We start from the raw sequence: 26,261 nt of genomic DNA on the forward strand, positions 1-26,261 counted from the left end.
AAATGAAAATGTTCTACTGAAGCCAAGGTTGTTCGCTCAAGGAGTCCTTTGAAGACTTGGGGCTCCCCAGCCAGCCCTGCCCTTTCTGTGGCAGGCTCCAGACTGCTCCAAAATGGTTTCTCCGCCTTCCCTCCCCAGTGCTCCCAGGAGAGGGCATTTTACTTCCTATTGGTCAGTCTAGCTCTTCTTCTTGGGCTTTCCCTTGTCAGTCATTTGACTCTGCCCTCTCCTCCCAGCAGGCACATCTGCTATCCTTCCCCTAGCCAACAGGGGCCGTGTTTGTTCTAAATCAGAGGTTTCCAAACTGTGGAGCACGCCCCCTACGGAGGTGCTGAGGAACATTCAAGGGGGGTGCCAGGCCAGCCCCCATGGGTGGCGTAGAGGGAATGCTACCCAGCTCTGCTCCTGGCACCGGATGCCAGTCCCGTGCCTGGGGCTCCGTGCCCAGGGCCCCAGCTGCTGGACCCATGCCAGGAGCTCCAGCTGTTGGCCTCAGCCCCCAGCCGAGGCCCCCTAACCCTGTTCTCCCCTCCTGGACCCCACGGCCCCACTCCTGGTCCCAGCTCAGGGAGGGCGAGGTAAAAAGTTTAGGGAACTCTCTAAATAGTGGCTCTCCTTGCTCCTCCTCGGTTGCCTAGCAGACTCTCATCTGCCCTTGGCTCCCCCTCCCTACTAGGGACAGTGTGCCCAGTGCTGGATTTACAATGGCTCCAGTGGCTCCATGGAGCCTGGCCCATGCTCAGAAGGGGCCCCGACCTGCTCCACTTGCACTGCACCCTGAGACCCCGCTGGCTCCCTCCACCCACCACTTGCTCCTCTCCACCCCTGGCCCCACCCAGCGACTCCTCTCTGCCCCTTGGTTGGACCCCACTGCACTTCTGGCTCTGGGCAGTCTTCTGCTTCCTACCAGCTGTGGGGCCGTGCCTGTCTCCCCGGAGCTGAGCCGCCTGGGGCTAGTGCAGAAGCCTAGCCAGGTGGTGGAGGGAGACAGTGCGGGGGGCTTGGCTGGGCCCCTCCAAGCAAGTCAGTCCTGAGGGAGACAGTGGGGGGTTGGGGCTGGCCCTGGCCTGGCTGTTCGTGCCACTCCCGAGGGGCCGGAGAGATTCCCCATCCCGGGACGAGCCCTGGCTGCACTGCTGGCTGAGCCCAGCAGACACAGTCGCCTCCCAGCAGGGCTGGTGAGTGCAGCCGGGAGGCAGGGTGTGGGGGAGTGAGGGTCTCTGGCGGGGGTGCTGGGCTGTGAGGGGGTGGGAAAGATGTGTGTGTTGGGGCACTAGGGAGTGGGGGTTCTGTGTGGGGTGCTGGGCAGTTGTGGTGGGGCTGTGGGAAGGGTGTGCTGGGCAAGGGTGGTGGTGTGCAGGGTGCTGTGCATTTGTGGGGAGAATTTGGGGGCACTGGGCATAGTGGGTTTGGGAGGGGCTCTGGCCATGGGGAATCAGGGGAGTGTTGGGCAGGGGAGCTGTGTGGCATCACATGGGCCTGCCCCTGAGGCAAAGGGGCACGCTGGCAGCACAGGGCCAGTCAGTCCATTGTGTGTCTGGCAACTGCCGGTTTGTAAATAGTGCCCTCGAACTGGGCTTGGCAGAGCGGGGCTGCCCCTACCCTGCCATGCCCCGTCACCTCTGACTGGCCTCTTGCTCTGGGGACTGACCTCCCCACACCATGCTCCACTGCCTCCATGGGGACCCACAAATATGTTTGGCACCGGGCCCACAGAAGGTTAATCCGGCCCTGAGTGTGCCTCTCCCTGAGCTACCAGGACATAAAGCCCCAGGGACCTAGGTGAGCTCCAGGGGGGTTACGTAAGATACAGTAGGATTTAATGATTCCTGATCTTTATTGGCCTTTAAAAAAAAAAACCTCTGAAACACATGTATATCTGAGATCAACACAAGTTAGAGCTACCATACAGACAACCATAACTGTAAGTATAGAGAATGTGGCAGTGTGTAAAATCTACTAAAAAGATGGGCAAGGATACAACAAATAGTGAATGCAACTGAAGAAAATGAAAACGTTCTACTGAAGCCAAGATTGTTCGCTCAAGGAGTCCTTTGAAGATGATTCTACTTCTCACAGCCATTTTGTGTATCAAACAACAATGGGCATTGAAAAAAGTCTGGATGGTACATGACAGGATTTCATGGTGAGCTCCCAATGAACAACTGGGTTATAGACTGAGAAATAATTGAGACCTTTCATTGTGCTCCCTCTAGCACCAATCCAGCATTTTCACTGGTGAGTAGTGACTTCAATAATACTACACGTGGGCATATAAGCATGTTCAGGATTGGAGCTTTAGTAATATACCTTTGAGTTCAATAGGACTTCTAATGTATGTAAAGTTAGGCTGTGGCCGTGCAGAATTTTTTTTTTTTTTTGGCGTTACATCAGTGCAAAATATGCAGGTGTGCTGCACGAATGTAAAACAGTGCTTGAAGGGGTGTGGCATATGCTAATTTGAAACCATATTGACATCGTATCATGAGTGCAAAAAACCCCACCTCTGTGTAGATAGGGCCTTATTCATACCTATATGTGTTTGCAAGATGAGGGCCACACTGTAACATCAAAGTCCATGTAGCAGCCATCACTATGACACTCTTGTACTCATTTCAGTAAGGAGAGGTTTTAAAAAAATATATCTAGTCTGACAAATACAGTATTTGTCCGGTGGCAGCATGATGAGGTTAAGGAGTTGAGTTACACCACTGTAATCTGTATTTCTATATTTTGCTAGCTCTCAAATCAGGGGAAATCAAAGTACCATGTTCCAAGTCACAGCAGCTCAATTGCCACGGTTCTCAATCTAACACCTTTAAATGTGCACGTGCGCACACACAGAGGAGTCAGTCTTCTGACTGTGCTAATAGAATGTAATATGTTTTATACTAAGCACAACATCCATTGAGCTGTAGATTTTGGAATAACTGAATGTGCTGGACCTTAGAATCTTCCAGTATAAAAAAAGTTTAAAATGGGGCTGACATGAGCTGCTTCTGAGGAACAGAAACAAGTGGTTATAGCTTGGTTAAATGATGCCTGGGGAGGGATGTGGCAACTGCGTGCATAGAATAACTGTCTACAGATAAACACCAGGAAAGGAAAGGAATTGTTTAGAGGCTATAATTAGGAGCATAGTAAGGTGAAAAGAAAAGAAAAAATGTAAGCTGAATATCAGGGAAAACGTCCTGATGGCATGTTCTACAGACTGTGGAATGATCTCTCAGGGGAGTGGTAGGAGCCCCACTGTTTGGGTCAAATTAAGGTGACTTGCAGAGAAAAGCTCAAAATTGAGTTAAGCGTTCATTACTTAATTCTGAATTTTCATTTGCAGGTCACCTTTAAAGCTAGGCTGAACAAAGCACAAATATACTACAAATAGCTATCATGAGTAAATTAGTAAAATGCTTTGCCCACCCCTGGCCCCGGGAAAATGGACATGACAATCCATTTTCCATTGTTTATTTCTATGATTCAATACTGGGGAGGGTTTTTAATTTTTAAGAACAGCTTAAAAGGGGGGAGGAGAAGCAGGGGAAAGAAAGATTTTTAAACTGAAAAACCCGAAGACATTCAAAATGGAAGCAGGCCCACCACCTTTAGCATTATTTATTTGTTATTTATTTCTTACAGTAGCACCTAGAAGCCTCAGCTGAGATTGGGGCTCCCTTGTTTTTCAATCTAAACAGACAAGATAGATGAAGGGAGTAGTAATGTCCCCATTTTACAGATGGGAAACTGAGGCCCAGAGAGATCAGGGCACTAGGTCATGCAGGGAGTCTGTGGCAGAGCCGGGAGGTGAAGCCAGATCTCCTGAGTTCCAGTCCGGTGCCTTAACACCAAAACCATCCTTCCTTTCTATCAGTCTGTCTTGCTCTTGTAGGCCTCTAAGTTGCTGCAAAACTACCTGACAAATTCATTGCAACCTAAGCACAATGGGATGTGCATCTTCTTGATTGGGTGGGCTTGAGTCACAAATTAGTGCTATTAAACATGGCTGGCTGTGAGTTAATTCTTTTTAAAATGAGATTGGTTTTCATGTGTGTTATACAGCTGTGCTCAAGGGACCCTACTCTGATTGCTTCTGTTACCTACCAGCTGGGAAGTAGAAGATTGTAATTTTAGAAGCAAAAGGAGAAATGCAATTTCCTTGACTGTAGACATTTTTAAAGCAATTATCCATTGTGTATAAATTCAACATGTAAACTCACTGCTGATTCTTTTATAAGAGGTTAATTGTTATAACAGAAAAATGTATGCAGCAATTGAAATAGAGTGGGGTGTTCTCTGTGCTCAGGAAACCCTGTCCTTTGCTGAGCGTGTTCTGTGTAATAATGCTCAGTACTTACATAGGGAGTATCACTTTTCAGCTTCAAAGTGTTTCATTGTGAGGTAGGTTAATACTGTCCCTATTTCACAAATGGGGAAACTGAGGCAAGGGGGTTAAGGCAAGACTAGTGAGGGGCTTTTGTGTCAAAGCTATGTTTAGAACTCAGGAGTTCCTGCTGCCCAGTACTGTGCTCAGACCATTAGGCTCTGCTACTTCCCATTATTCCACAGGTCTCTGGTGGTTATGGGAATGTTTTGCAGGAAAACAGGGAAGAACAATAAAGAGTTAGCCTCTGAAATAGATTAAGAATGTGAGAGCAGGGTCAGTGAAGAAATGGAATCTGGGCAGGAATGCCTTCTTCGATTGCTGTGTTCATAATAATAATTTGATCCGACCTAACATTTTCATCTCAAAGCACTTTACAAATATCAATGGATTGGATTTCACAACATCCCACTGTAGAAAGTGAATCATAGAAGGGACCACAAAGGTCATCTAGTCTAGAGGTTCTCAAACTGGGGGGTGCCCTTCCAGGTGGGCATGGAATGCATTCTGCGGGGACGTGAGAAGCTTTAGGGGGGAAAAAAACGTACTGCACACATTTTACCCACAGCAATGAATAGGGGTCTTCTTAAATTGTGGAGAAATCACATATTTTTCATGGGTTGGTCAGGGCATAAAGAGCAAATTTCACAGATGTGTTCATACAGTTGTATATTCCATCCCACCCTTACTTCTGCACCGCTGCTGATGGCAGTGCTGCCTTCAAAGCGGGGCACCCGGCCATTAGCCGCTGCTCTCCTACCACCCAGCTCTGAAAGCAGTCCCACGGCCAGCAGCAGCAAAGAAGGGTGAGATGGAATGGTATTGCCACTCTTACTTCTCTGGTGGTGGCACTGTGTTCAGAGCTGGGCACCCGGCCACCCATTGCTCTCCAGCCGCCCAGCTCTGAAGGCAGCACAGAAGTAAGGGTGGCAATACCACAACCCCCCTACAATAGGTATCTCTCTTAAAATTTACATTACGATATACTTAGATAGCTCTGTTTGACTCAGTGACTTAACTGTTTTTGATATTTAGTTAGAGTTGCATGTTGTTTTTTTATCAGTATATGTACTTGCGGGGTGGAGGCGTAAACTACTACAGGTATAAAGAAGGGGGTGTGATTCAGTAAGTTTGATAACCACTGTCTAACCCCCTGCCAAGATGCAGGATTTTTGTGTCTAAACCATCTAAGATAGATGGCTATCCAGCCTCCTTTTGAAAACCTTCAGTGAAGAAGCTTCCACAACCTACCAAGGCAGTCTTTTCCATTGTCCTATTGTTCTTACAGTTAGGAAGTTTTTCCTGAGATTTAATATAAATCTGCTGTGCTGTAGTTTGAACTCATTGCCTCTTGTCTTGCCCGCTGTGGTAAGAGAGAACAACTTTTAATAATAGCCCCTCTGGGACTTTGTAGTTGGGGAAATGAAGGTACAAAGAAATTATGGGCCTGATTTTCAGATGTGTTGGCAACCTGTAAATCCCATTAAAATCAATAAAATTCAGATTAAAACCCAAGTTTTCTGACTCCCAGTACTGCTAAATAAAGCCACAAGACCATTTACCCTTCTCTTGTGTTTAATGTAACACAGAATGGAGGAGGGAATATTTTTATCCTTTTCCTGGGTGTTCTAAATGTACAATTGAGGACAATATATTTCTGAATTGGTTTTAAAATAAGCTACAGAGGTTGCCATTAAAAAAGTCAACATTTGCTAATAGAAAGCATACAGTTTATTAAGTAGTATTATTATGTATTTACATATTATGGTTGAGCCTAAAGACTCCAGTCAAGTATTGTGAAGCTGAAGCATCATTATACAAAACACTGTCTATAACATAATGAAAGAATAGTCTCTGCATGGAAAAATCTAAGTAGTATTTCCAATTCTACCTGATCCAAGTTTTAATACAGGGAAAACCTGTGGTATCTCAGATAATCTGGTAATTGTTGGAATATGCTGTCTTTTTAAAGGCAAACAGGGAAACCATAGTACAAGGAAAACTAATATGTTCAGTGTAAATCATTTCTTATTTACTTATCAGTTTTTACCACTGATTGAATGTACTCTCATGCTTCTTAGCATTCATAGTGGCATTTGTAAGTAGTTCTATTTATGATGTAATGTGGGAATTTATTACATATGTTTGTAGATTTCCTTCCTGTTAGATAACGCTGTATCTGTTTTCTTTATGATCCACAAATGTACCCTTTGCCTCCCAGTAAGAGCAAGAGCTAGGGGTCACAGATGTACTTCTTATTTTTGAATGGAATTTCTTTTGGCCAAGATTTTAAAAAATGACTTATTTTGGGGTGCCCAATCTCACACAGCATAAGTAGGGTTGCCAACTTGGTAATATTTAAAAACTGGACACTCCAGCAGGAATGCCAGAACCTCCACTGCCCCGCCTCTTCTCTCCAGGGCCCCACCCCTGCCTTGCTTCTTCATCCAAGGCTCCGCACCCATCCACTCCTCTTCCTCCCTCCACTCTGTTGCTCGCTGCTTTTCCTCTCCCACCCCTCCACGCAGGTCAGGAGGGACTTGCCTACTTTGCTGGGGCTAGGAGCTGAAGCAGCCCGATGCAGATAGGAGGTGGCACCGGCTGAGTAGGGGCTGGCGCGGGTGATGACCCAGTGCCTTCTCCGCTTGCAGTAACTGGACTTTGGGGGTCCAGTAAGTAGAGCTGACCGGACACTGTCAGGTCCCCTTTTCAGTTGGACTTTCTGGTCAAAAACCAAGCAGCTGGCCACCCTAAGAAAGATGTTTGATTATCAAAGGGCAAATGTTCATCCCTTTCAGAAAATCAGGCCCCATTAAGGTGTCTCAAGTTGGGCACCCAAAATCACTAGTCATTTCTGAAAATGTTGACCTTTATGTGGAACAATTAGTATACAAAATTTTGAAACCTATATTTATACTGTGTTGTTCCACACTGTACTTTTATTTTCTTGTTTTATAGTTATATTAATTCAGCCTCACAAAATTAGGCCCTGATCATGCAAACACATAGGGTGAGATTCAAAGTTCATGGAACTAAATCGGAGTCTTTCCATTGACTTCAGTGACCTTTGGATCAGGCCCTTAAGCAGGTGCATAATTTTATTCACATGAGCAAAGCCATTGAAATCTTTAAGATTACTCAGATGAGTAAAATTACACATGTCCTTAAGAGTTTGCAGGACTGAGGCCTATATACGCTCAGGGAAAATATACATTTTGATCGTAAGCATTTCCATTTTATAATCATCGAAGAAAAGGATGGGTGAAGAGAGTTTGAATCTGGGCAGGTAAGGCCCTATGGCAGTTTTGCAAGGCTGTATTAAAGGGTTGTATGAGGTAGATGCTTCACTTCATTAATTGTGCTTTTACTATACAGTTACATAGACCATTGGGATCCTTCAGAATACAAGGCACAATGTAAGTCTAAGTTGTTACAGGCTCCAATTCTGCACTAGAATTTGCTAGCAATGATGCTTGCAAACTCCTATTGCCTTCAAAAGGACTGCTCATGTGAGTAAGACAAGCTAGAATTAAGAGGAGATTTTGACTGGCACAGATGGGAGTTAGGCACCCAATTCCCACTGAAAGTCAATTAATTGCCTAGCTCCCATCTGTGCTTTGAAAATATTCCCCTTTGCTCTCAGGCACCTTCAGTTGCTGATATGGAGAACACTGGTGTTTGCATCAGGGCAAGATATTCATGTTCCTTATAACCACAGGAGATAAAATCTAAATAGCTGGCAATAAGCAACGTGAAAAGGTATTAAATAAAAATGTTTGGTGGCCCAAAATTAATGGGGAGGGAGGACATCCTGAAAAAGCAAGTGAAACAGGGATGGATGTTGGGGAAAAGCTCAGGGCCTGATTACCCAGGCATCAAGGGGGATCAAAAATGAGAGAGGATGTTCTGTAGCTTAATTAATGGAAAGAGGCCTGTGCGTCTGACAGCAGCGCCTCTGCAAGGTGAATTCTTTCATAAAAGGCCGCATTCATGAGTTGCCAAGACATCCATGACCTATTCTTGAATTCACACAAAAATTAAAATAAAAACAACTGACTGGCTAATTTAGCAACTTGCAGGATGCAGCTGGTGCTACTGTTTTCATTAAAAAAAAAAATAAAAAAAAATTATTGGCCTTTCCCTTTCACCTTCCACCCATTCTGATTTTTCCCCCTCAGCTATTTTGTATCCTACAGTACCAGTGCTGAGTGTGACAACTCACTGACTTAGCTGGCACTGTGGGATACAAAATAACAAAGGGAAAAAACATCAGGGTAGTTGAGGGGGTGATGGCTAGCACCACAAAAATACATGCAACCACTGCACTCCCTGCCCTGATCTTGCTTCTGCTTCTATCAGCTGAGAGAATTGGAATTTCCCCCTTTTAAAATAAAACAATATTTTTCTATGAATTAAACAAAAGGGTTAATGATGCCAGACTGTGAGTCCCCCAACCCAGCATCGTGATGAGTCACTATCTACCTAGCCATGACAGAGAACATAAGGGATAGCTTGTGCCACAGGGCTCTGCAGCTGAATATTTAAAGAGGATTACTTTATGTTTCTAGCACTGATAATTTACCTTAGCTTTACAGCAGTTCCTAGCTTCTCTGGTCATTAACGCTCTCAAATACCAGAGGCTGATCAGTTGATTGATCCATCAGGTACCTTTCCAAAAATTCTCTTTACACACAGTTCTTTCCTCCACAAGAGATGTTTTAAAAACATGTCGCTCTGTTTGTAACACTGGTTCGGCTTCAGCAGTGTTAAACTGACTGCTGGCTGATGACACCGTGCTGATTAGATCAGCTCTGAGCAAGGTTAGAACACATCATGTTTGAAGTGGTCTGGGCAGTGGACTTCCCATCTATGTTGCAAAGATGAGTGGAGCTGAGCTGGTGTTAGCAGCTATGGGAAGTGGTTGACTAGGGCATCCACAGCTAAAGCAGTCAATGCATTTTAAATAAAACATTAAATATACAAATAACAATAAACAAGTAAATATATCCAGTTAAAATCCCAGCAGGAGATAGCAGCCACAATCCTGGTGTCTGGCTGAGCTCCACATGGCACAACTTCACAAGACGTAAAAGGGAGGGACCACAAAGGACTCAGCTTCCAGAGTAACTCAGAACAGACTCAGGGCTGCTCTATACTATGCTGGCTTGTAATGCACTGATAGGACCATTTCAGTTTCCTCATCTGGTAAATGGGGATACAGCTAGTTAAAAAATGCAGGAGGGGTGAGAGGGGAATGGAATTGATGAAAATGTGGTCAAACTTCCCCTCCCACACATTCTATTCTTCTTGACAACATCTGACAAGAACAACTAATAGAAAAATCTGGAAAATTTCAACCAGCTATAACTGGATAACAATGTTCTATAACTACCTCCCAGTAGGAAGTTGTGAGGCTTCATTCATTAACCATTGAGGTCCTTAGATTTAGAGTGCTTCAGAAGCTCAGAATATTGTTATTTATTAAATCTGCCTATCCAGTTTCTCCCAGTGGCTCAGCTGCGGGCAAGGATGGTCTTGTTTTTTCCTGGTGTGCTCAGCAAGGGGAGAGGTATTTTCTCCCTCATCGTCTCCAAATGGGTCTGGAGAAGGTTGTGAATGTAAAATTAAAAGAGTGAGCGAGAGCCCTCCAGCAGCTGTTGGGAAGCCATGAAAAGGATTTCATGTGAACTCTAAAGAGAATCCCATCCTCTCAACAAGTGACAACTCAATATCCCCAAAGGAAACAGCAGGAGGGAAACCTGAACCTGTGGGCAAGTCAACCGATAACAATTGGAGAGTTAATTACTTTAATGCTAACAAAGACAAGCTGTTAAACTGGTTCCTGCAAACACCATCCTCCTCCTGTTTCATCTAGACTAACAAAACCTAGAACAATTTGTGGATGAAGGGCCTGTACAGACCCCTGATTAAGGCCGCTTTCACTAGTTCTGAGAAAACAGATCTCTATTCATTTTCAGTTCCATCCTTCATCTCATCAACTGCCTTAACAAAGTATCATGGTAAATATGTGTAAAAACACAAAGCTGTGCCAAGTTCAGTGATACTGCCTGACACAGAGAGCTGGAATTTAAAAGGACAATCTTTCCTCTTGAGATTAGACAGCAAAATACTACTTTTGCACCCAGCAGTCAAACTCCATCTGCCATAGAGATACATTTTACACGGGGGGGGGGGGGGGGAATCCCTTAAAACAAATATAAATATGTCAAAATTTACTGCAGATTGGATGACCAGAGGCTACTGTTTTTTCTTTATCAGAATAGTTTTGGATCACACTTTACATTATGGTTCCATTTATAAAGGGTTAATAAATGATTAACAGGCGTTATAAGCATGTTGCAGACATGAGCAGTATGTGTTATAGAGGTTTATAAGCACATTGATCGATGTTATAGAGGATTATAAGTCAAGGTTATAAGCATCCTGTTGACCTGTTGGGACTCATAACAATTGATTAACCATTTGTTAAAACAGCTATTAATCACTTATTAACCCTTTATTAACTATTTATAAATGGAATCTGTTAGTATGCAGTCTGACCTTGATTTGGTTATGCATTGCACAGGGCTTTGGGATAATGTGCATAAGAAAGGCACTATATGATATAAACCTCACATTTCATTCTTCTGCTTTGTTTTAGGGAATTTTTGTTTGTTTCCTTGTTTGTTTTGTGGGAGGCCTGCTTCTTTAAAGCTGTGGAAACCCATTTCTCTCGATGAGGTACATGAGGTGAATCTGCTTTGAACTGTAGTTACTGTGGCAAAAGAACAAGGTTTCAATATGTGTATTTACAAGCAAGTGGTTTTGCTCTCTTTGGCTAACAGTTATTCTCTAACTGGACGTGGAAAGATGTTCTAAGGGCATGTCTACATTACAATACAACACCCATGGCTGGCCCATGTCAGCTGACTCAGGATCGCAAGGCACAGGCTGTGGAGCTATAAAATTGCTGAGAATATGTTCAGGCTCTGGCTGTGAGGTTCCCAGGGTCCAAAAGCCTGGGCACCAGCCTGAATCTGAATGTCTACACTGCAATTTTATGGCCCCTTGGCCAGAGTCCCACGAGCCCAAGTCAGCTGACACAGGCCAGCTGTGGGTGTTTTATTACAGTGTAGTCAGACCCTAAGGGGTTTGAACAGGGGACTAACTATCAGAATGGCTGGGTTGTCTTCTCAGCTCTAGCACTCACTACAAGCTACTCTACTCTGTGCCTCAGTTTCTCTATCTGTAAAACAGGGATAATAATACGCACTTGCCAAACAGGGCTGTTGTGAGGCTTAATTAATTAATGTTTGTAAATGAGATCCTTGGATTAAACAAGTTACAGAAGTGTGATTTATTATGAAGTCACTCTTTATCCCAATGGGATGGCAATTGATCCAGCACAAACATTGTTATTTTCGTATTATAGCATCACACCAATTATAATTCTTGAGCTAAGGCTGTGTCAGCATTTCTCCTGTAAACCCTTAGTTTCAGGGATTTAGAAATAAAACAAAAGAATTAAATAAGGTATCAGCAGGTGATTATTTATACTATCATCAAGGTTCTTTAAGTATAATGGCTGAGCTAGCTGATGTTGAGAAGTGAGTACTGCACATGCCCAGAATATACTTTCATAAATATTTCACTAGGCATATTTATTACTATTTATTAATTACTTGTGTGAGGTGAAACCTCAAGGCTGGGATCGGAGTTCCATTATCCTATAGTGCATATAATAAAGCATATCATAGATTCTCATACATAAGACAAGAAATGTAAAATCCACATTCAAAGGGATTGTCTCATATATATGGATCACTCTTTCAGGTTCAGTTACAATGCAAGTAACAGGCTGCAGAAAAGGCAGAGGTGAGATGACGAAGGGATGTTATTCCAGGCCAGAAAGAAATCTATTTCGGGGCTCAAAGCCACAGTGAGAGACACAGCCTAGCTGTTGAGCTCGGGCAGTGAAGCAGACCAGAAGATGAGATGTAGCTACAGAATCTGTGTATCTGACAGATCCATGGAGACACTTACACTTACAAGACCCCTGGACAGAGAGGTAACTTACTGAGCTCTTATAGCTAGCTTTATCCCCAAGGTCACTACAGCCAACGGTCTGAGTCAGGGACAGGAGAGTTTCAGGTGGAATTTGCTGATATGTGTATATGTATGGTCATTACACAATAAGTCTTGGGTGATGTGGCTGAATTTAAGTCAATGGGACTTTTGCCATTTACTTCAGTGGGGTCTAGATTTCACCCCTTAACAGCTCCAGAAGAGCTAAATGGAGGTCTATTGTTAAAATGACAAAACCTCCCCCGCATTTTTTTTTCTAAATTCATATAAAAATAATGGACAATAATGACTCCACAGAAGAGAAACACACTCGGTGAAGGACATGCCTTTTGCAAATTGGCAGCATGTGTATTTAGCTGATAGAGACCTCACATGTCAGAACTGTTGCTAATTTGTTAGCCTTTAGCTGATGTTTGTTTGTTTGACACAAATAAAGTAAAGAGGTTTAAAGTGAAGGTTGAAACTTCAGCTTCATCTTGTTTCTCTGGTTCCCTGAGCCCTGTTGCATGAATCCATCCTGGTGTAACCCTACTGATCTTAATGGAGTTACACCACTGATTAAGGCCCTGATCCTACTTACATATGGGAATAACTTTACACACAGGAGTAGCCCCACTGACTTCAAGGAGTAGCCCCTACATAGATTGCAGGATCAGGCCCTAATTTATTATTATTGTATAATCCCCAACATATGCTTCACACACAGGTCTGAACACAAGTATTGTAGTGCTTCAGATGAAGCTCTGAGATCAAATGTCTATAACTCTGTGGTTACAAGGATAATATTTCAGCCTGAAGGGCTTGATTGTCAGACATGCTGAGCATCCACAGCTCCAACTAAAGTATGTGGCCCCTGAGAATGCTCAGCACTTCTAAAAATCAGGCCCTGGCTACATCTTTGTTTGCATTGGCGTGTGTCCCCAACGTGGGCAGTGTGTCTGGATTTCTGCACTAACCCTAAAGACATACGGTACATAAAACATGTAGATATGTGTAAACAAATGTGTCTAATGGGACAAATGTAAAGTTTTACCTATATTTTCCGACAGAAAAACAAAAGTATTAGGATTATCATAATTAAGGGAAGGAAATTGACACAGTACGGTGAATTGAACCATAACATTTCCTTATAGATGCAGGTGCAATAGTATGCTTTTGATCTTGGATAGTATTTATTAGAGGCTCTCTGGTAAGTAGGGGGAATAATATAGTACATTTCTCCCTGAGGTGTCTAGACATCTCTCAATGCTTAGGGGCACTATTTGGGATTGTAGCTCATTAGTGTTAAGAGACAAGAGGGGGATAGTGTACTATCTTTTATTGGAGCAACTTCTGTTAGTGAAAGAGACAAGCTTTCAAGCTCTTCTACTCTGTGGAGCTCAAAAGCTTGTCTCTTTCACCAACAGAAGCTGATCCAATAAAAGATATGACCCCACCTACCTTGTCTATCTCATATCCTGGGGCCAACACAGCAACAACAACACTGCAAATAGTAGTTGTAGGAATGTAAATCCCCCACAGTTAGATGGGAGAAAACATTTCTTTACTATTACTTTTACTGGCTTCTGTCACATTCTTAATGTCCTTGGAATTTATATATATCAATTTAAAAAAATTGTTTTTAATTAAGATATGGTTTGCTTTGATTAGATCAAATATAATACAACATAGGGATCCCATATTTAGCTCACAGACTAAAATACATCTGAGTGGGAAAAATTATGTGCAAAATAACAGTACAGCAAACACGTACTAAGTTGGGCCCCAAACCTTCCAACACTTACGAATCATGTGAACCATCCTCAAGTTCATAAATCTGACTCCTTTAGGAACTTTCGCCCAATTAAATATTCCTGGACATGGATATTTTTATAAAATAGTTTTGAATGCTCCTTCTTTTCAAGTGCTAAAAAACTAGAACAGAACATTTAATGGTCTAGAATTCTGAAAAATTTCCTTTCAGAGAAGCCCTTCTAGATAGAAAAGAATTGGGGTGTGGTAAGGGGGGTGAAGGAGGAATATCTGAAAACAATAGCAGTCCTGTTTTTTATGTCTTTAGTACACTCTTAAATCCAAAATGGCCAAATACATTGTCAAGTTTTCCCCAGAGTTTTGTTTCCTGGACTGAGATGTGTCATGACAAGTTTCAGTCTCGAGATTTTTTCTCTTTTACCACCAACCAAGTTGCAAACGTCCTGTAAAAAGGGGTTTACAATAGAAATGTTGACACAACATTCCGAACAGTGTTCCAAATGTGAGGCCATGCTACAGCCCCTTTTCATGATTTAAAAATTTCCCAATAATTTTAAAACTATTTTTAAAGCATCACCAAATCCTGTATATTACACGAATGTGGTAGATGCTGAAAGCAAGATTCTCCAACAAATGCTAGATCAAAATACAATTTCCCACCATGTGTTTGTAATACTTCACTTGGGCAGATAAAAACAGATGTTTTTCCATAGATATAGACTGAAATAAAATTTTCACCAAGTGGCTTTTTGTAAATAGCCCACTCAATTTTACAGGGTTCTAAAACATCACAACGTAGCTGTCTTATACACAATCTGAAACAACTGACTTGCTGAAATAGTTGTAATAAACCTTAATATTTAGCATTAGTATGGAAGTCTAGATCCCCTGCTGATCTACAGAGAGCATCTACTCCCTGGGAAAGACCTTCTTGATTTATTGGAACAGGTAATTTTCTATCCATACTCTGAAGGAAGAGATCATTCTTTTCTTTTTTCCTCTGGGGTACAGGTACAGAGCCAGAGCTGAACTTCACAAAACTTTGAGGGTCTGTGGTTACAGAGGAACACCTGCGGGCAGCATTTCATCTACAGTGTGTGGAAAGCGAAGTTAGTGGGCCTACTCATGTGAGTAACATTAAGCATGTGTGTGTTTGCAGGATCAAGTCCCAAACTGGGTATCTGAAACAGGGAAGATATTTTTGAAAAGATGCTGGAGTAAGTTACCATTCACCCTATCACATACTACCACAGCAGGTAACATTCTATTATGTTAGACTATGGTGAAGTGTGATGTTTGCTAACCATAGCTGAGCAAACATCTGAAGGTATGAAAGCTTTGACCTGATGTCTGGCTCTTGCCAATGTCACTCAAGACTGCAGCATGAAAATGGGGGTGGGAACAACACAAGTGTAGCCCTCCCATAACCCCAATACACATTGAAATCAGGACACCCTGTCTCCTAAAATAAGTCCTTATACTAATCTCACCAGATAAACATCAGATTTGAAGGGAGGGAAATATTCAGAAATTGCTCATCCTTTTTCTGTCCCATTGGTAATTTTGATTGCCTCTAACACAGACCTGCCCAGAGTGGGGAAAGTAGGGTGCAGGAGACTCCCTCATTATGGATTGAAGCAATTTTAAAGCATTTTATGATGAAGGATTTTACAGTCTCTCTGGGTGTTTTTTTTTTATTTAAACATTTAAAATCTCTCTCTCTATATATTTTCCCTCATTCAAATGATCTCAGCAGCTTGAGAGCCCTGCAGAATGCTTTAAAATCACCAAAGATATCTATGATAACCATGTTCCACCATCCACCGCAACCAAAACACCCCAAACCTCACCCCCCTAATGCCTGGCATGTAACCCAGACCTAACCAGACTTGCACTTATAATCAGAAACAAACAACCCCTCCAACCTTCCTCAATTTTTTTCTCCTGTTTTTGAAAAAGCTCAATTTCCTACTTTCCAGCAGCAGACAGAAAAGTGGGGAGGGACCTCATCTGTCAGAGCCTATGTAGATTAACCTTTCAATTAGCTGTTATCAGGTTCTGTGTTTTAGCACCAGTCCTCCAATTTGCCTCCATTTAGCATCAGGAAGGCTTGAGGTTTAGGGTGGGTTTTAAAAAAAAATAATAATAGTCATTATTTGTTCTAATGTTTTCCCTTTGCTTCTCCACATCCTGATGTGAACGGTTGCAACCCATTTTTGTGTGTCTGATCTCTCCCCCACCCCTCTTTGTGTGTGTGTGTGTGTGTGTAAGTGTAAGAAGACGAGCCCCACAGAGGAGGAGGGGAGACAAGGTATTCTCTATATATTATTCTTTTATTCCTTTTGTAAAGGAGTTTAGAGAAGGTAACTGATGCAATCAATCCGTTAACTTGGGATTCTCTCAACCTCCCCCCACCCCCTTGTCTGTCTCTCCTGGCTGCGTTTCCTCACTGAGTATGTGTGAGGGGGAGGTTGTGTTGTTGTTGTGTTCCTGGCTCTGGTTGCAGCCAGGAGAGAGAGAGAGAGAGAGAGAGAGAAGCCGCGATCGCGTTTCAGGGGCAGCACATTCCGCAGGAACCGCTGCTGCAGAAACACACACAGCCAGAGAAAGGAGGTCATTGCAAGCAAAGGGGGGAAACCTGCACCAGAGGTTAGACTCAGAGGAGTTTATGTGGGGGTGGGGGGGGGGAATAACAGGGAGAATGCGGTGGGTTTTGTTTTGCATTAGGTGACAGGCTGCAATTTACCGTAATAACCCCCTTTCCCTCCTCTCTCTCTGTGCAAGGGGCTTGTCAGTAAGCTGGGTACTTTTTTTTTTCTTTTTGCATTGGAGGCTGATGCACGTGTTTGTAGACACTTATGCTCGGTAAAGCATTGCAGCGTCCCTGTGTATATTGCAGAGGAAGGGACGGCTGGGTTGGGTGGGGGAGGGAAGGCAGGGGGCGGCTGGCTTTTTGTGTGTTGCATGCGCCCACCCTGTACGGGTAGGTTGTAATTGTTCCTTAGCAGAAGGGATGACAGGGAAGTCCTTGTGCTTTGCGTGGGGAAACTTGCAGGGACCTGCATGTGGCGTTGGAGCTGGGAGTCATTGTGCCCCTCACCCCCTACATTCCGTGGTGCGGGCTGCGTCTGTGCGCGCTATGCCGCTGCTAGTGCCAGGCACCTCGGGAGGGTTGTGCTGAGAGAACACGCAGGGTCTATCTCGCCCGCCCGTACGAGTGGGAAGATCCGCGGCACGCGCATGAAGCTCAATATTTAACGCTGTGTATTAGTGTGTGTCGCGAGCCCGCCCTGAAGTATTAGCTCAGCAGCGGCTGTCGCTTGCCAGCGCTCACCTCTCGAACAAACTTCAGGAGTAGGCGGTGACTGTGGGAATGGGGTGGGAAGAAGGCGAGATTGACGGGTGCAGCAGCCAATAGTAGGGCAAGGCTGCGAGATTACTCGCCCCAACTAGTAATCGGCTGCCAATCGGTAGAGTTCAAGGCTGGGCCGGGGCTAGCCGGGTCCCGGCGAGTGTTTGGCGGCGGCAACGGCCAATGGTTGCTCACAGTGCTTCCCCCTTGACAGGTAGGCGGGGTTCCTTGGGAGTGAAGGGGCGTGTCCCGTGATTGGCACGCCCCACCTTCCAATGGGGAGCCTGGGTGGCTGCTGGGCGCGGTGCGACGCTCTTGCGGGTTGGTGATGGACAGCGAGGAGCGGCCAATGAGCTTGGTGCGGCGCGGCCCAATGTTGGGCGGCGGTGGGCGGGGCGCGCGAGGCTGGGGGGGGGAGGGGGTAGGTAAGGTTTTAATGAGACTCCATTGGGCTGTAATCAGTGTCATGTCGGATTCACGTTAACTACAACAGGGTGAAACAAAATGGCGGCGGCTTAGGTGAGCCCAGCAGCAGGGGGAGCCCAGCAGCTGGGGCGGGGGGAGCCAGCCGCAGCAGCAGTGGCGGCAGCTGCCTCAGCCTAGCAGCAGCAGGGGGAGCAGCAGCAGCAGCAGCACCTGGAGGTTGCTCCTCCCCCTCCCAGTCCTGATCCCAGCAGAGGTGAGTGGTACCCTGAGAGGGGGAGGGGAGCTCTGTCCCCACAGCATCCGCCCCCAGGGGAGGGGAGGGTATGTCACACATACACAGGCACCGCCTCATGTGGGGACAGCTGCACAGTGATGCTGCCCTCCCCACCCACTCGGTCCTGCAGCCCTGCTAGATAAAACGTGCAGAACGTTTGTGCATTAAAATGGGGGGAGGGAGGGGGCGAGGATTTAAAAATTAAAATAAAATTGCACCCTTCATCCCCCTTCCCACTAAAGCATCCCCCTGTGATAACTGAGATTTGCCAATACATCCTCCCCACCCCAGGTGGCAAAAATATAATGCACATTTCAAAATAAACTTGCAACCTCAAAAATTCCACCTTGAAAACACTTAGTTTAAAATACCTCCCCAACCAAAACTTGCCACTTCTCTCACTGAGAATTACAAATCTCTTCCCCCCTGTCCCCTGCAAAAAAACTTTCCCTTTAAATTACTTCCAGTCCCTCAAAAATATATCTCCAACAAAAGCATCCACCCCAGATTAACCAAGGAGTCAAAATATTCCCTCCTTCCAGTCGCTGATGACTTGAAATCACTGTCATAGTAGTAGCACATTCAGTGCTTTAAAAATATGCAAGGGGGAAGGTGGGAAGGGTCAACATTTAGTTTTGTGGTGGTGGTGCTGCTTGCTGCTCCTGGTACTTGTTTCTGTCATGTTGTTGCTGTTTTAATATGTGCAGTTATGCTGGTTTGTGGGGTATTGCAGCATACAAACACTTCATCAGATCCTGATTTACACATGCTGCTCTCCAAGAAATTAAATAGCCCCTTGATCTGTTTCTTGCAGTTAAAGTTGCTAATGCCTCTCTCTTTACAGTTAAGTAAGGTTTATACAAGTACCAGTTCATTCACTTGTCATAATTAAAGGTATATACAATGTGAAGAGAAAAGAAATCACTGGCTCCATGATCTGAATAATTTTAGTTTAAAGAGTGTCTTATGAACTGGGAATCCCCCTGTTTGATTTTTCTTTTGTAGCTGTATTTATTTTGAGATGGAAACTTATGTCTTGAATCTTTAGTTGAGGGAATAGTAGGGAAGAATTAGAATTGATGGGCTGCATAATTCTAAATAATGAGCTGGATGAAAGGAGTGTGGCCAAGAGAGTTTGTTTAATGCAGTGGCAGTTTTCTCTTTTCTCCACTCCTGCTGCAATCCTTACATGACCCTGATGCTGCAGCAGAGAGCTGGCCTGCTCCTGCTGTCTATGAACAGAGCAAGTAGGAAGGAGCTGAATGAAATGGTACTTCATAGGTCACCAGCAGGTTGCACAACTGTCTTTTCTGTGTTTTCTCGACTCCCCCCCCATCTATTCTGTTAAAATCATATTTTAAAAACTTTTATTTGTGCATAATATTTAAAGCAACTGAGGATGACTTTGAGCTTTTTTTTTTTTTCAGATCTTTGTGTGAAAAGCTTGTTGTTTTTCTTATTAAAAAGAACAGCAAAATTAAAACATCTTTCCATTTAAGCAAACAGTTTGTTTTCTGAAACTAGAATTATTTCTGAATGATCCAGATACTAGTTTGGACTAAAGAAAGATGTCATCATTACAGGATTATAGGATTAGTGACTACACTCAAGAATGACATGTTCAGTCAAGGTATTCTTTAATTAGCTGTAGCCCTACAGTAGATTTGTTTTTACAGCTCGGATACTTAGCTTCATTCTAAAATTTGTTATGATTTTGCAACTATTTTGGATCTAGCCTAGTTTATGATTTTAAACACAGGCCAATCATTGAACAGAGATGTCTTTTTCTTGGACTGCAGAGTAAGATAATGTGCTTTCCAGAGCTCCTGTATCTGCATGTTCAATATTAATGTCTATATGTTCGCAAAATATATCCAAAGGATTAATGACTCCTAACCACTTGGCTGCTAAAATACTACATTTTAAAAGTAATCAAAGTTGCTATTACTTTCAAAACAAGGTATAATTAAGCATTTGAGAAACTGAAACCATAATACACAGTGTGAGGCAGCTAAACCCACTAAGTTAATGCCTGCCACCAAGAGACTTGGAACTGGTCCCTCCAAGATTATGGTGGTGAAACTAATCCTTGCTTTGTTGGAGCTTATGAAAGTCTTAATAGAATATTGCTTAATGATGATGAATTTTTTCTGGAACATTAATGTGGACACCAAGAAGTTTGTAGTAAAGAACACTATTATACATAATAAAATGAAGTTGCCAACAAACTTTAGGCCAAATAATTGCAGTTTTGAGTTTTAAATGTGTGTGACTTTAGCAGTGCTAGATAAGCATTGTTCGCAAAATTATCAGTCATAGCTTTGTTTTCAGTCTTACAGTATTCACTTGTTTTAATATTGAAAATACTCTTGGAGTCATATATTTTGCTGAGTATGTACTGGGGAATTGAATCTGAAAGACTATATCTGATTTTTGGTTGTCTTAGACTTGGTTTAATAACTGCTACCAATGTTTCTGATTTCCGAAAAAGTTTGTTTTTCTGAATTAAAAAAAAAAAGTTAAAAGTTCTACAACGTAAGGCAAGCCAGACACAAAAGCACTGAACTGGGCTATGTTCTGGGGGAGAATGTTTGCTATTAAGTATTTCATTTACAATAGACCTTTTTGGTGCCCATTGCTGTGTGCTTTGTCTAATTAAATACACGCCGTGACAAAACAACAGAATAACAGACCCATTATTTGTTAACTTTTTAAAAAAGTCATTCAAAAGCCTGACCGCACAAGTATTGCACTGTGGCCTTGAAGCTTAACAAACTCAGGCTCTGCTGAACCTCTGGAGCAAGTACATTGTAGAGGTCTTGCTTCTCCATTGAGTAAACCTTGTCATATGCAGTGGAAATTCTCCTGTACTTCTGGTGATACACTCCACCAGTGTTGATTTAGTAGGTGCTAGCATGCAGGAGGTTGTGTGACACAGAGGGAATTTAAAGTAAACAGGTAAGTGTACAGTTATGCTTAGCAGTAGCCTCTTGCTTGCATACGCCTCTGCCACAGCCATTGGCTAATAAAAATTCCTGTAACCCACAGGTTACAGTATTTATATTGATATGCTTCATCAGTATCCTCGGAGGTTAGAACAGAACCTACACTGTGTGGTTTGGAATTTAATGGAAATGATATGGTAGTTCATATGACATTAACGTAATAGTATAAACTTGAGTAAATTTAAAATGTGGCAAATTTGTATGACTCAGTAATTATGGTTTTGAGGGCTTAATTAAGGCATTGACCTTTATCCCCGTGGAAAATCCATGGTAGAGCCACACAACTCAATAACGCTTTTTTTTTTTTTTTTTTTAAAATGTAGCTGTATAGGAATCTCTTGCCTCTGCAAGGAATTCCCTCAAGATTTTATTACAGGATATGGGCAAGCCCTATAAAATGGTGTTAGTGTGACTTCTAAAGTATATTTAGTTGTGGTGGGTGTGGTGTTTTTTTTTTTTTTTTAACAGTTTCCAGGGTTCAGAAATGCTCAAAAATTAAAGTGTGGGCTGTTTTCACCCTAAAGCTCTCTCCCTGTTTGAGCATTGTAGCTATGTCTGAAATGGTCTTCACCCACAACTTTCATCCACGTACTACTTGGTTCCAAAATGAAACAGTATTAGAATCTTCGTCGTGTAGTTAACCAGAGCATGGGTCCCGTGAGTAGACATTCTATCTTAAACTTCACCCTGTCCACAGTGGAATATCAATTTATATTTAAACACTTCTAGCTACAGCAGTCTGAAAACTGTTCTCAAATGTGCAGAACAGTTTTCAAACAGTAATAGGTAATGTAGCTTGTGTACTAGTGTGGACTTGAATTAAACTGTGAATGGGTGGGGCTGTCTTTTCACTAGCCAGTCTGTTTAGATCAACAAGCTTCAATGTAGGAATCAGTGCAACATCCAAATCCTGTATTTTTTTTTTTTATTTGGAATGTCTTTTTATTCTGGCCAACTGTTGAATTTCTGTGTTTGTAATCCCAAAACTACTTAAGCCCCAACCAAAACTAAAGGATGACACATTCTTAAAATCTGAGTTACTGATCTCTTGATTAGGTCTAGAGCTGTGGTTCTCAAACTTTTCTTTCATGGACCACTTGAAAATTGCTGAGAGTCTTGGCGGCCACTTAATGTTCTTTCCAAATGTTGTTTTTATCGTTAGCTAATTATTGTAAAGCACTTTGGATAAAAGTGCTATGTAAAAAAACTTTTAAGTTCTTTGCTCTGCAAACAAAAGCACACAATTCATATTTTAATATCAGTAGTCTTACCTTTCTAAGGCAAAGAATGTGCCCTCTCTTCCCTGCCATGGCAGCTCCCAAGCTGGGGCTGGGAAGGGGGGAGGGGGGGGTTTGCCTGCTGCGGCCGCCACGAAGCTGGAGAGGAGGGGAGGGGTCTCTCTGTCCTGCACCGCAGCAGCCCCCAAGCTGGGGCTGGGAAGCGGGGGGGTCTCCCCCGCCACAGAGCTGAGGCTGGGGAGGATGGCCATCTCTCCCAGGCAGCCGCAGCCCTGGAAAGTCACATCTTTCTCTGGCTGCCGCAGCCTTGCATATCCCAAATTCCCCTCTCCCCCTCTTCTCACCCCACTGCCCCCTCCCACCTACCTCTTATTCCTCCCCAAGGCCACCACTTCACCTTACATGTGCATCTTCTCCAGGGTTTAGGCACCTAATTTGTGGAGCCACGCCTGCACGGCTCCACAAATTAGGTGGGTGGCCCTTCATTGTCTTGTGTGCAGCCGCCTAGATGCACACCTTAGAGGGAACTATCCGCCTGAATGGAGCTCGCAGACCACTGGTGGTCCGTGGACCACAGTTTGAGAACCTCTGGTCTAGAGCCATTTAAATTCATCAGTAACTGAACACACTTCCACTATTTAATCCTACTGGGCAGTACCTCATGAGACCTGATCTGGAGTTGAAACTTAAAGAAAGAAGAAAAATATTAGATCCAAAACATTCCTATTTGCTCCTCTTGAAAATTACTTACAACCTTCTGAGAAGATTAGAATAATTACAACTGCTAGATAAGTGTGACCTGTGGAATTGCAATTCCATTTTCTGGTAATATAGTATGCCATATACTCAATTTTCAGTTTATTGTAGATCAAGAATATTTTTATTTAAAAGAACAAGGTGAGCTTATTATTATTGGATAGACAGACTTGATTGCAAAAGCCATTTTTTTTACATGAGATATTAATATTGGCTTTGCACTTTGCCGCTGAGTCATTGTGTGCTGCCTCAACAGCTGACACATACATATATTTGTTTAAATTTAGATTTTTCTGGAGAATTGGAGAATCTTCTCCTTTTCAAGAGAACAATCAGTTTAAATCTTGAGGAGTTCTGTTCCATGTGGTGGTATTTATTATTTTCTAATTTATCTCTTATCAAAGTATTAATCCTGTCAAGTGGTGGTGGTTGTTTAAAGCTGGTGTATAATAGGGCATATCCTCAGAAGTAGTTGGTTAACTTTTTTTTTAAACACCTGTTTTTAAGATTTGAAGATTACGTCATGAGACAGAATGATCTTAACAATGAAGTATATTTTCATCTCCATTTATGGGTATATTTATTTGCTTAACAGCTTGACACAAAATGAGTCTACACCTTACCAAGAAACTATTTATGGTATTCTAAACTTCAGCTAACTTTGGAGGCCATGTAATCACTCACTAAATACAAGAAACTGGAGGAAATTTGTGTTTTGAGACAAATGCCACAGATAAATGGCACATGGTACATTTAAGTCAAGTGTTCTATGTGCCTTCATACTGAAAATAGGAATTATAAATGTAATTATATTATGCCTATCTCAGACTCATCCTGTCACTCCACTGGCAAAGTTCCTCCTTCCTAAGAATCTCTGGTATTGCTGGCACAGATAGGCCCTTGTTTTCAGCCCCAGAGGTGATGGTAGCTCAGTGGTGTATGGTTATCCCTGTACGTACTGTGACATTGATACTTGTTATGGGCACCATATCAGTCATATAGTGTTCATGTTTTGGTGGTGGTTGTGATTAAACTATATATAAACTAATTAAACAAAACAGGTAGTTTTTAATTGTTGTAGCCTGTTGAAAAGAAAGGAATGCTTGACAAAGGGCACTCATCAAAGGATTAGTTGCACCTGTTAGGGAATTCATTCTTCATTAATTACAAGACCATAGTGCATATGCATGGTGTTTACTTTTTACATTGTTCGGCTTCAAGAAGGTCTGTTGACCACTAGTGTTCCACCAGGAAAGATTTCACTGAATTGAATCCTTTTAAGAACTAAGCAGTGAAGTAATTGGTTGGGGAGTTGAGACTCTTAAAAATTACAGTTACACTGGGTATGAGTAGAAATTTATGCATTCTGTGGATCACTTTCTAAACGGGGAGGGAAGTGTGGAATTCTCAAACACATTTTGCAAATAAAGTGCTGTTTTTAAAGGTCATACGGAGGCTTCATTACTGGAGCATCTCCAATCTTAAAAAAAAGACACCAGAATTTTATTTATTGTTAACTTGTATCTGTTTCAGCACTAACTGTTTTTTCTTTTCTTTTCTTTTCTTCTCTCTAAAGCTTTTACCTTCCTTGATAAGGATGTACCCGTATCACCAGGAACAGTCTTTCTAGACTTCCATGTTGGTAAAACAATAAGGAATTTCAATCAGCACGTGTTTCTGTATCTCTTCTGATTCCTGAAGGATGGAGGATATTTATGAGAAGCTTCTAAACAGCATGTGGAATTCTCTGATTGTTTTACAGTTGTGAATAACCTTTGAAAGGTTTGTTAAAAGAATAAAGAGGAACCTCTATGGGTAACTTTTGGCTGGAAGATATTATTGGTCAACCATGGTAAAACTTGCAAACCCACTTTATACAGAGTGGATTCTTGAGGCTATACAAAAGGTTAAAAAGCAAAAGCAAAGGCCATCTGAAGAAAGAATTTGTCATGCTGTGTGCGCTTCACATGGATTAGATAAGAAAACTGTTTCAGAACAGTTGGAACTAAGTGTTCAAGATGGCTCTATTCTTAAAGTTACCAACAAAGGCCTTGCATCCTACAAGGACCCAGATAATCCTGGGCGTTTTTCGTCTGTTAAAGCTGGCACTCTTCCTAAGTCTGTTAAGGGATCTAGAGGAGCCTCGAATGAGCTTCGTAATGTGGATTGGAATAAACTATTGAGAAGAGCAATTGAAGGGCTTCAGGAACCAAATGGCTCCTCTCTGAAAAACATAGAGAAATATTTGAGAAGTCAAAATGACCTAGCAAGTATTTTCAACAACCCTGTCTTTCAGCAGAGATTACGGCTGGGGGCCAAGCGTGCTGTAAATAATGGGAGGTTACTGAAGGATGGACCTCAATATAGGGTGAATTATGGTAGTTTGGACAGTAAAGGAACTCCAAAATATTCCAGTGCTTTCCCAGCTTCTCTCCCACCCGTAAGCCTTCTACCCCATGAAAAAGACCAGGTAAGTGTGGAAAATGAAGGCAAATCTAGATGTGAAAACAAAATCCAAATAAATGACTGCTCCAGTTTTCCCTTGGTTTTATATGAAGTTGCTTGTTATCATCTGGAATAGTTTTAGATTAATTTAACTGTTTGTGCATGAATCTTTGACAAACACATTCTGAAAGGTGATGCCTGCATTGCTGTATATGCTACTGTGAAGCGTTTGGGTTGTTCCTGGTTTTGTTTTTTAAGATAGGGAAGAGGAGCTATGTGGAAAAAGGGTGTGTGTGCGCTTGGGCACTTCTGGAGATGAAATGATTTCTTTTTGTCACCTCTTCCACCAGCTTGATAAAGTAATGTTAGGATGTTGCTAGAATCCTGGCATAAAAATCAGTAAAATTCAAGCAGTTCACTACTTCGTGTGTATAGTTTTGTACTATAATGCATGGATCAGACACAATTTGTTTCACAACTATATTACTACTAATTAATAGATCTATTGTTAATACATTTCTAATGTAGTCTTAAGTCCTTTTTTAAAAAA

The 26,261-nt window shown here is 42.6% G+C and overlaps 1 protein-coding gene across 9 annotated transcripts in view; it reads left to right on the forward strand.

Annotated features, from left to right (window-relative positions):
• The first annotated feature begins 16,485 nt into the window (after positions 1–16,485).
• Positions 16,486–26,261, forward strand: part of KAT6B (lysine acetyltransferase 6B) — a 188,332-nt gene continuing 178,556 nt past the window's right edge. For 3 of the 9 annotated variants that reach the window (XM_073353170.1, XM_073353171.1, XM_073353173.1), the window contains exons 1-2: positions 17,985–18,246; positions 24,843–25,736. In XM_073353170.1, the coding sequence (XP_073209271.1) occupies positions 25,116–25,736 (621 nt within the window). In that variant the 5' untranslated portion in view covers positions 17,985–18,246; positions 24,843–25,115. Of the gene's footprint in view, positions 16,865–17,471; positions 17,782–17,810; positions 17,926–17,983; positions 18,247–19,694; positions 19,898–24,842; positions 25,737–26,261 lie in introns of those variants that run through there. The other 6 variants (XM_073353164.1, XM_073353165.1, XM_073353167.1 and 3 more) reach the window with 6 other exon arrangements.

Source organism: Lepidochelys kempii, chromosome 7 (genome assembly GCF_965140265.1).
Source record: "Lepidochelys kempii isolate rLepKem1 chromosome 7, rLepKem1.hap2, whole genome shotgun sequence".
Taxonomy (NCBI): domain Eukaryota; kingdom Metazoa; phylum Chordata; order Testudines; family Cheloniidae; genus Lepidochelys; species Lepidochelys kempii.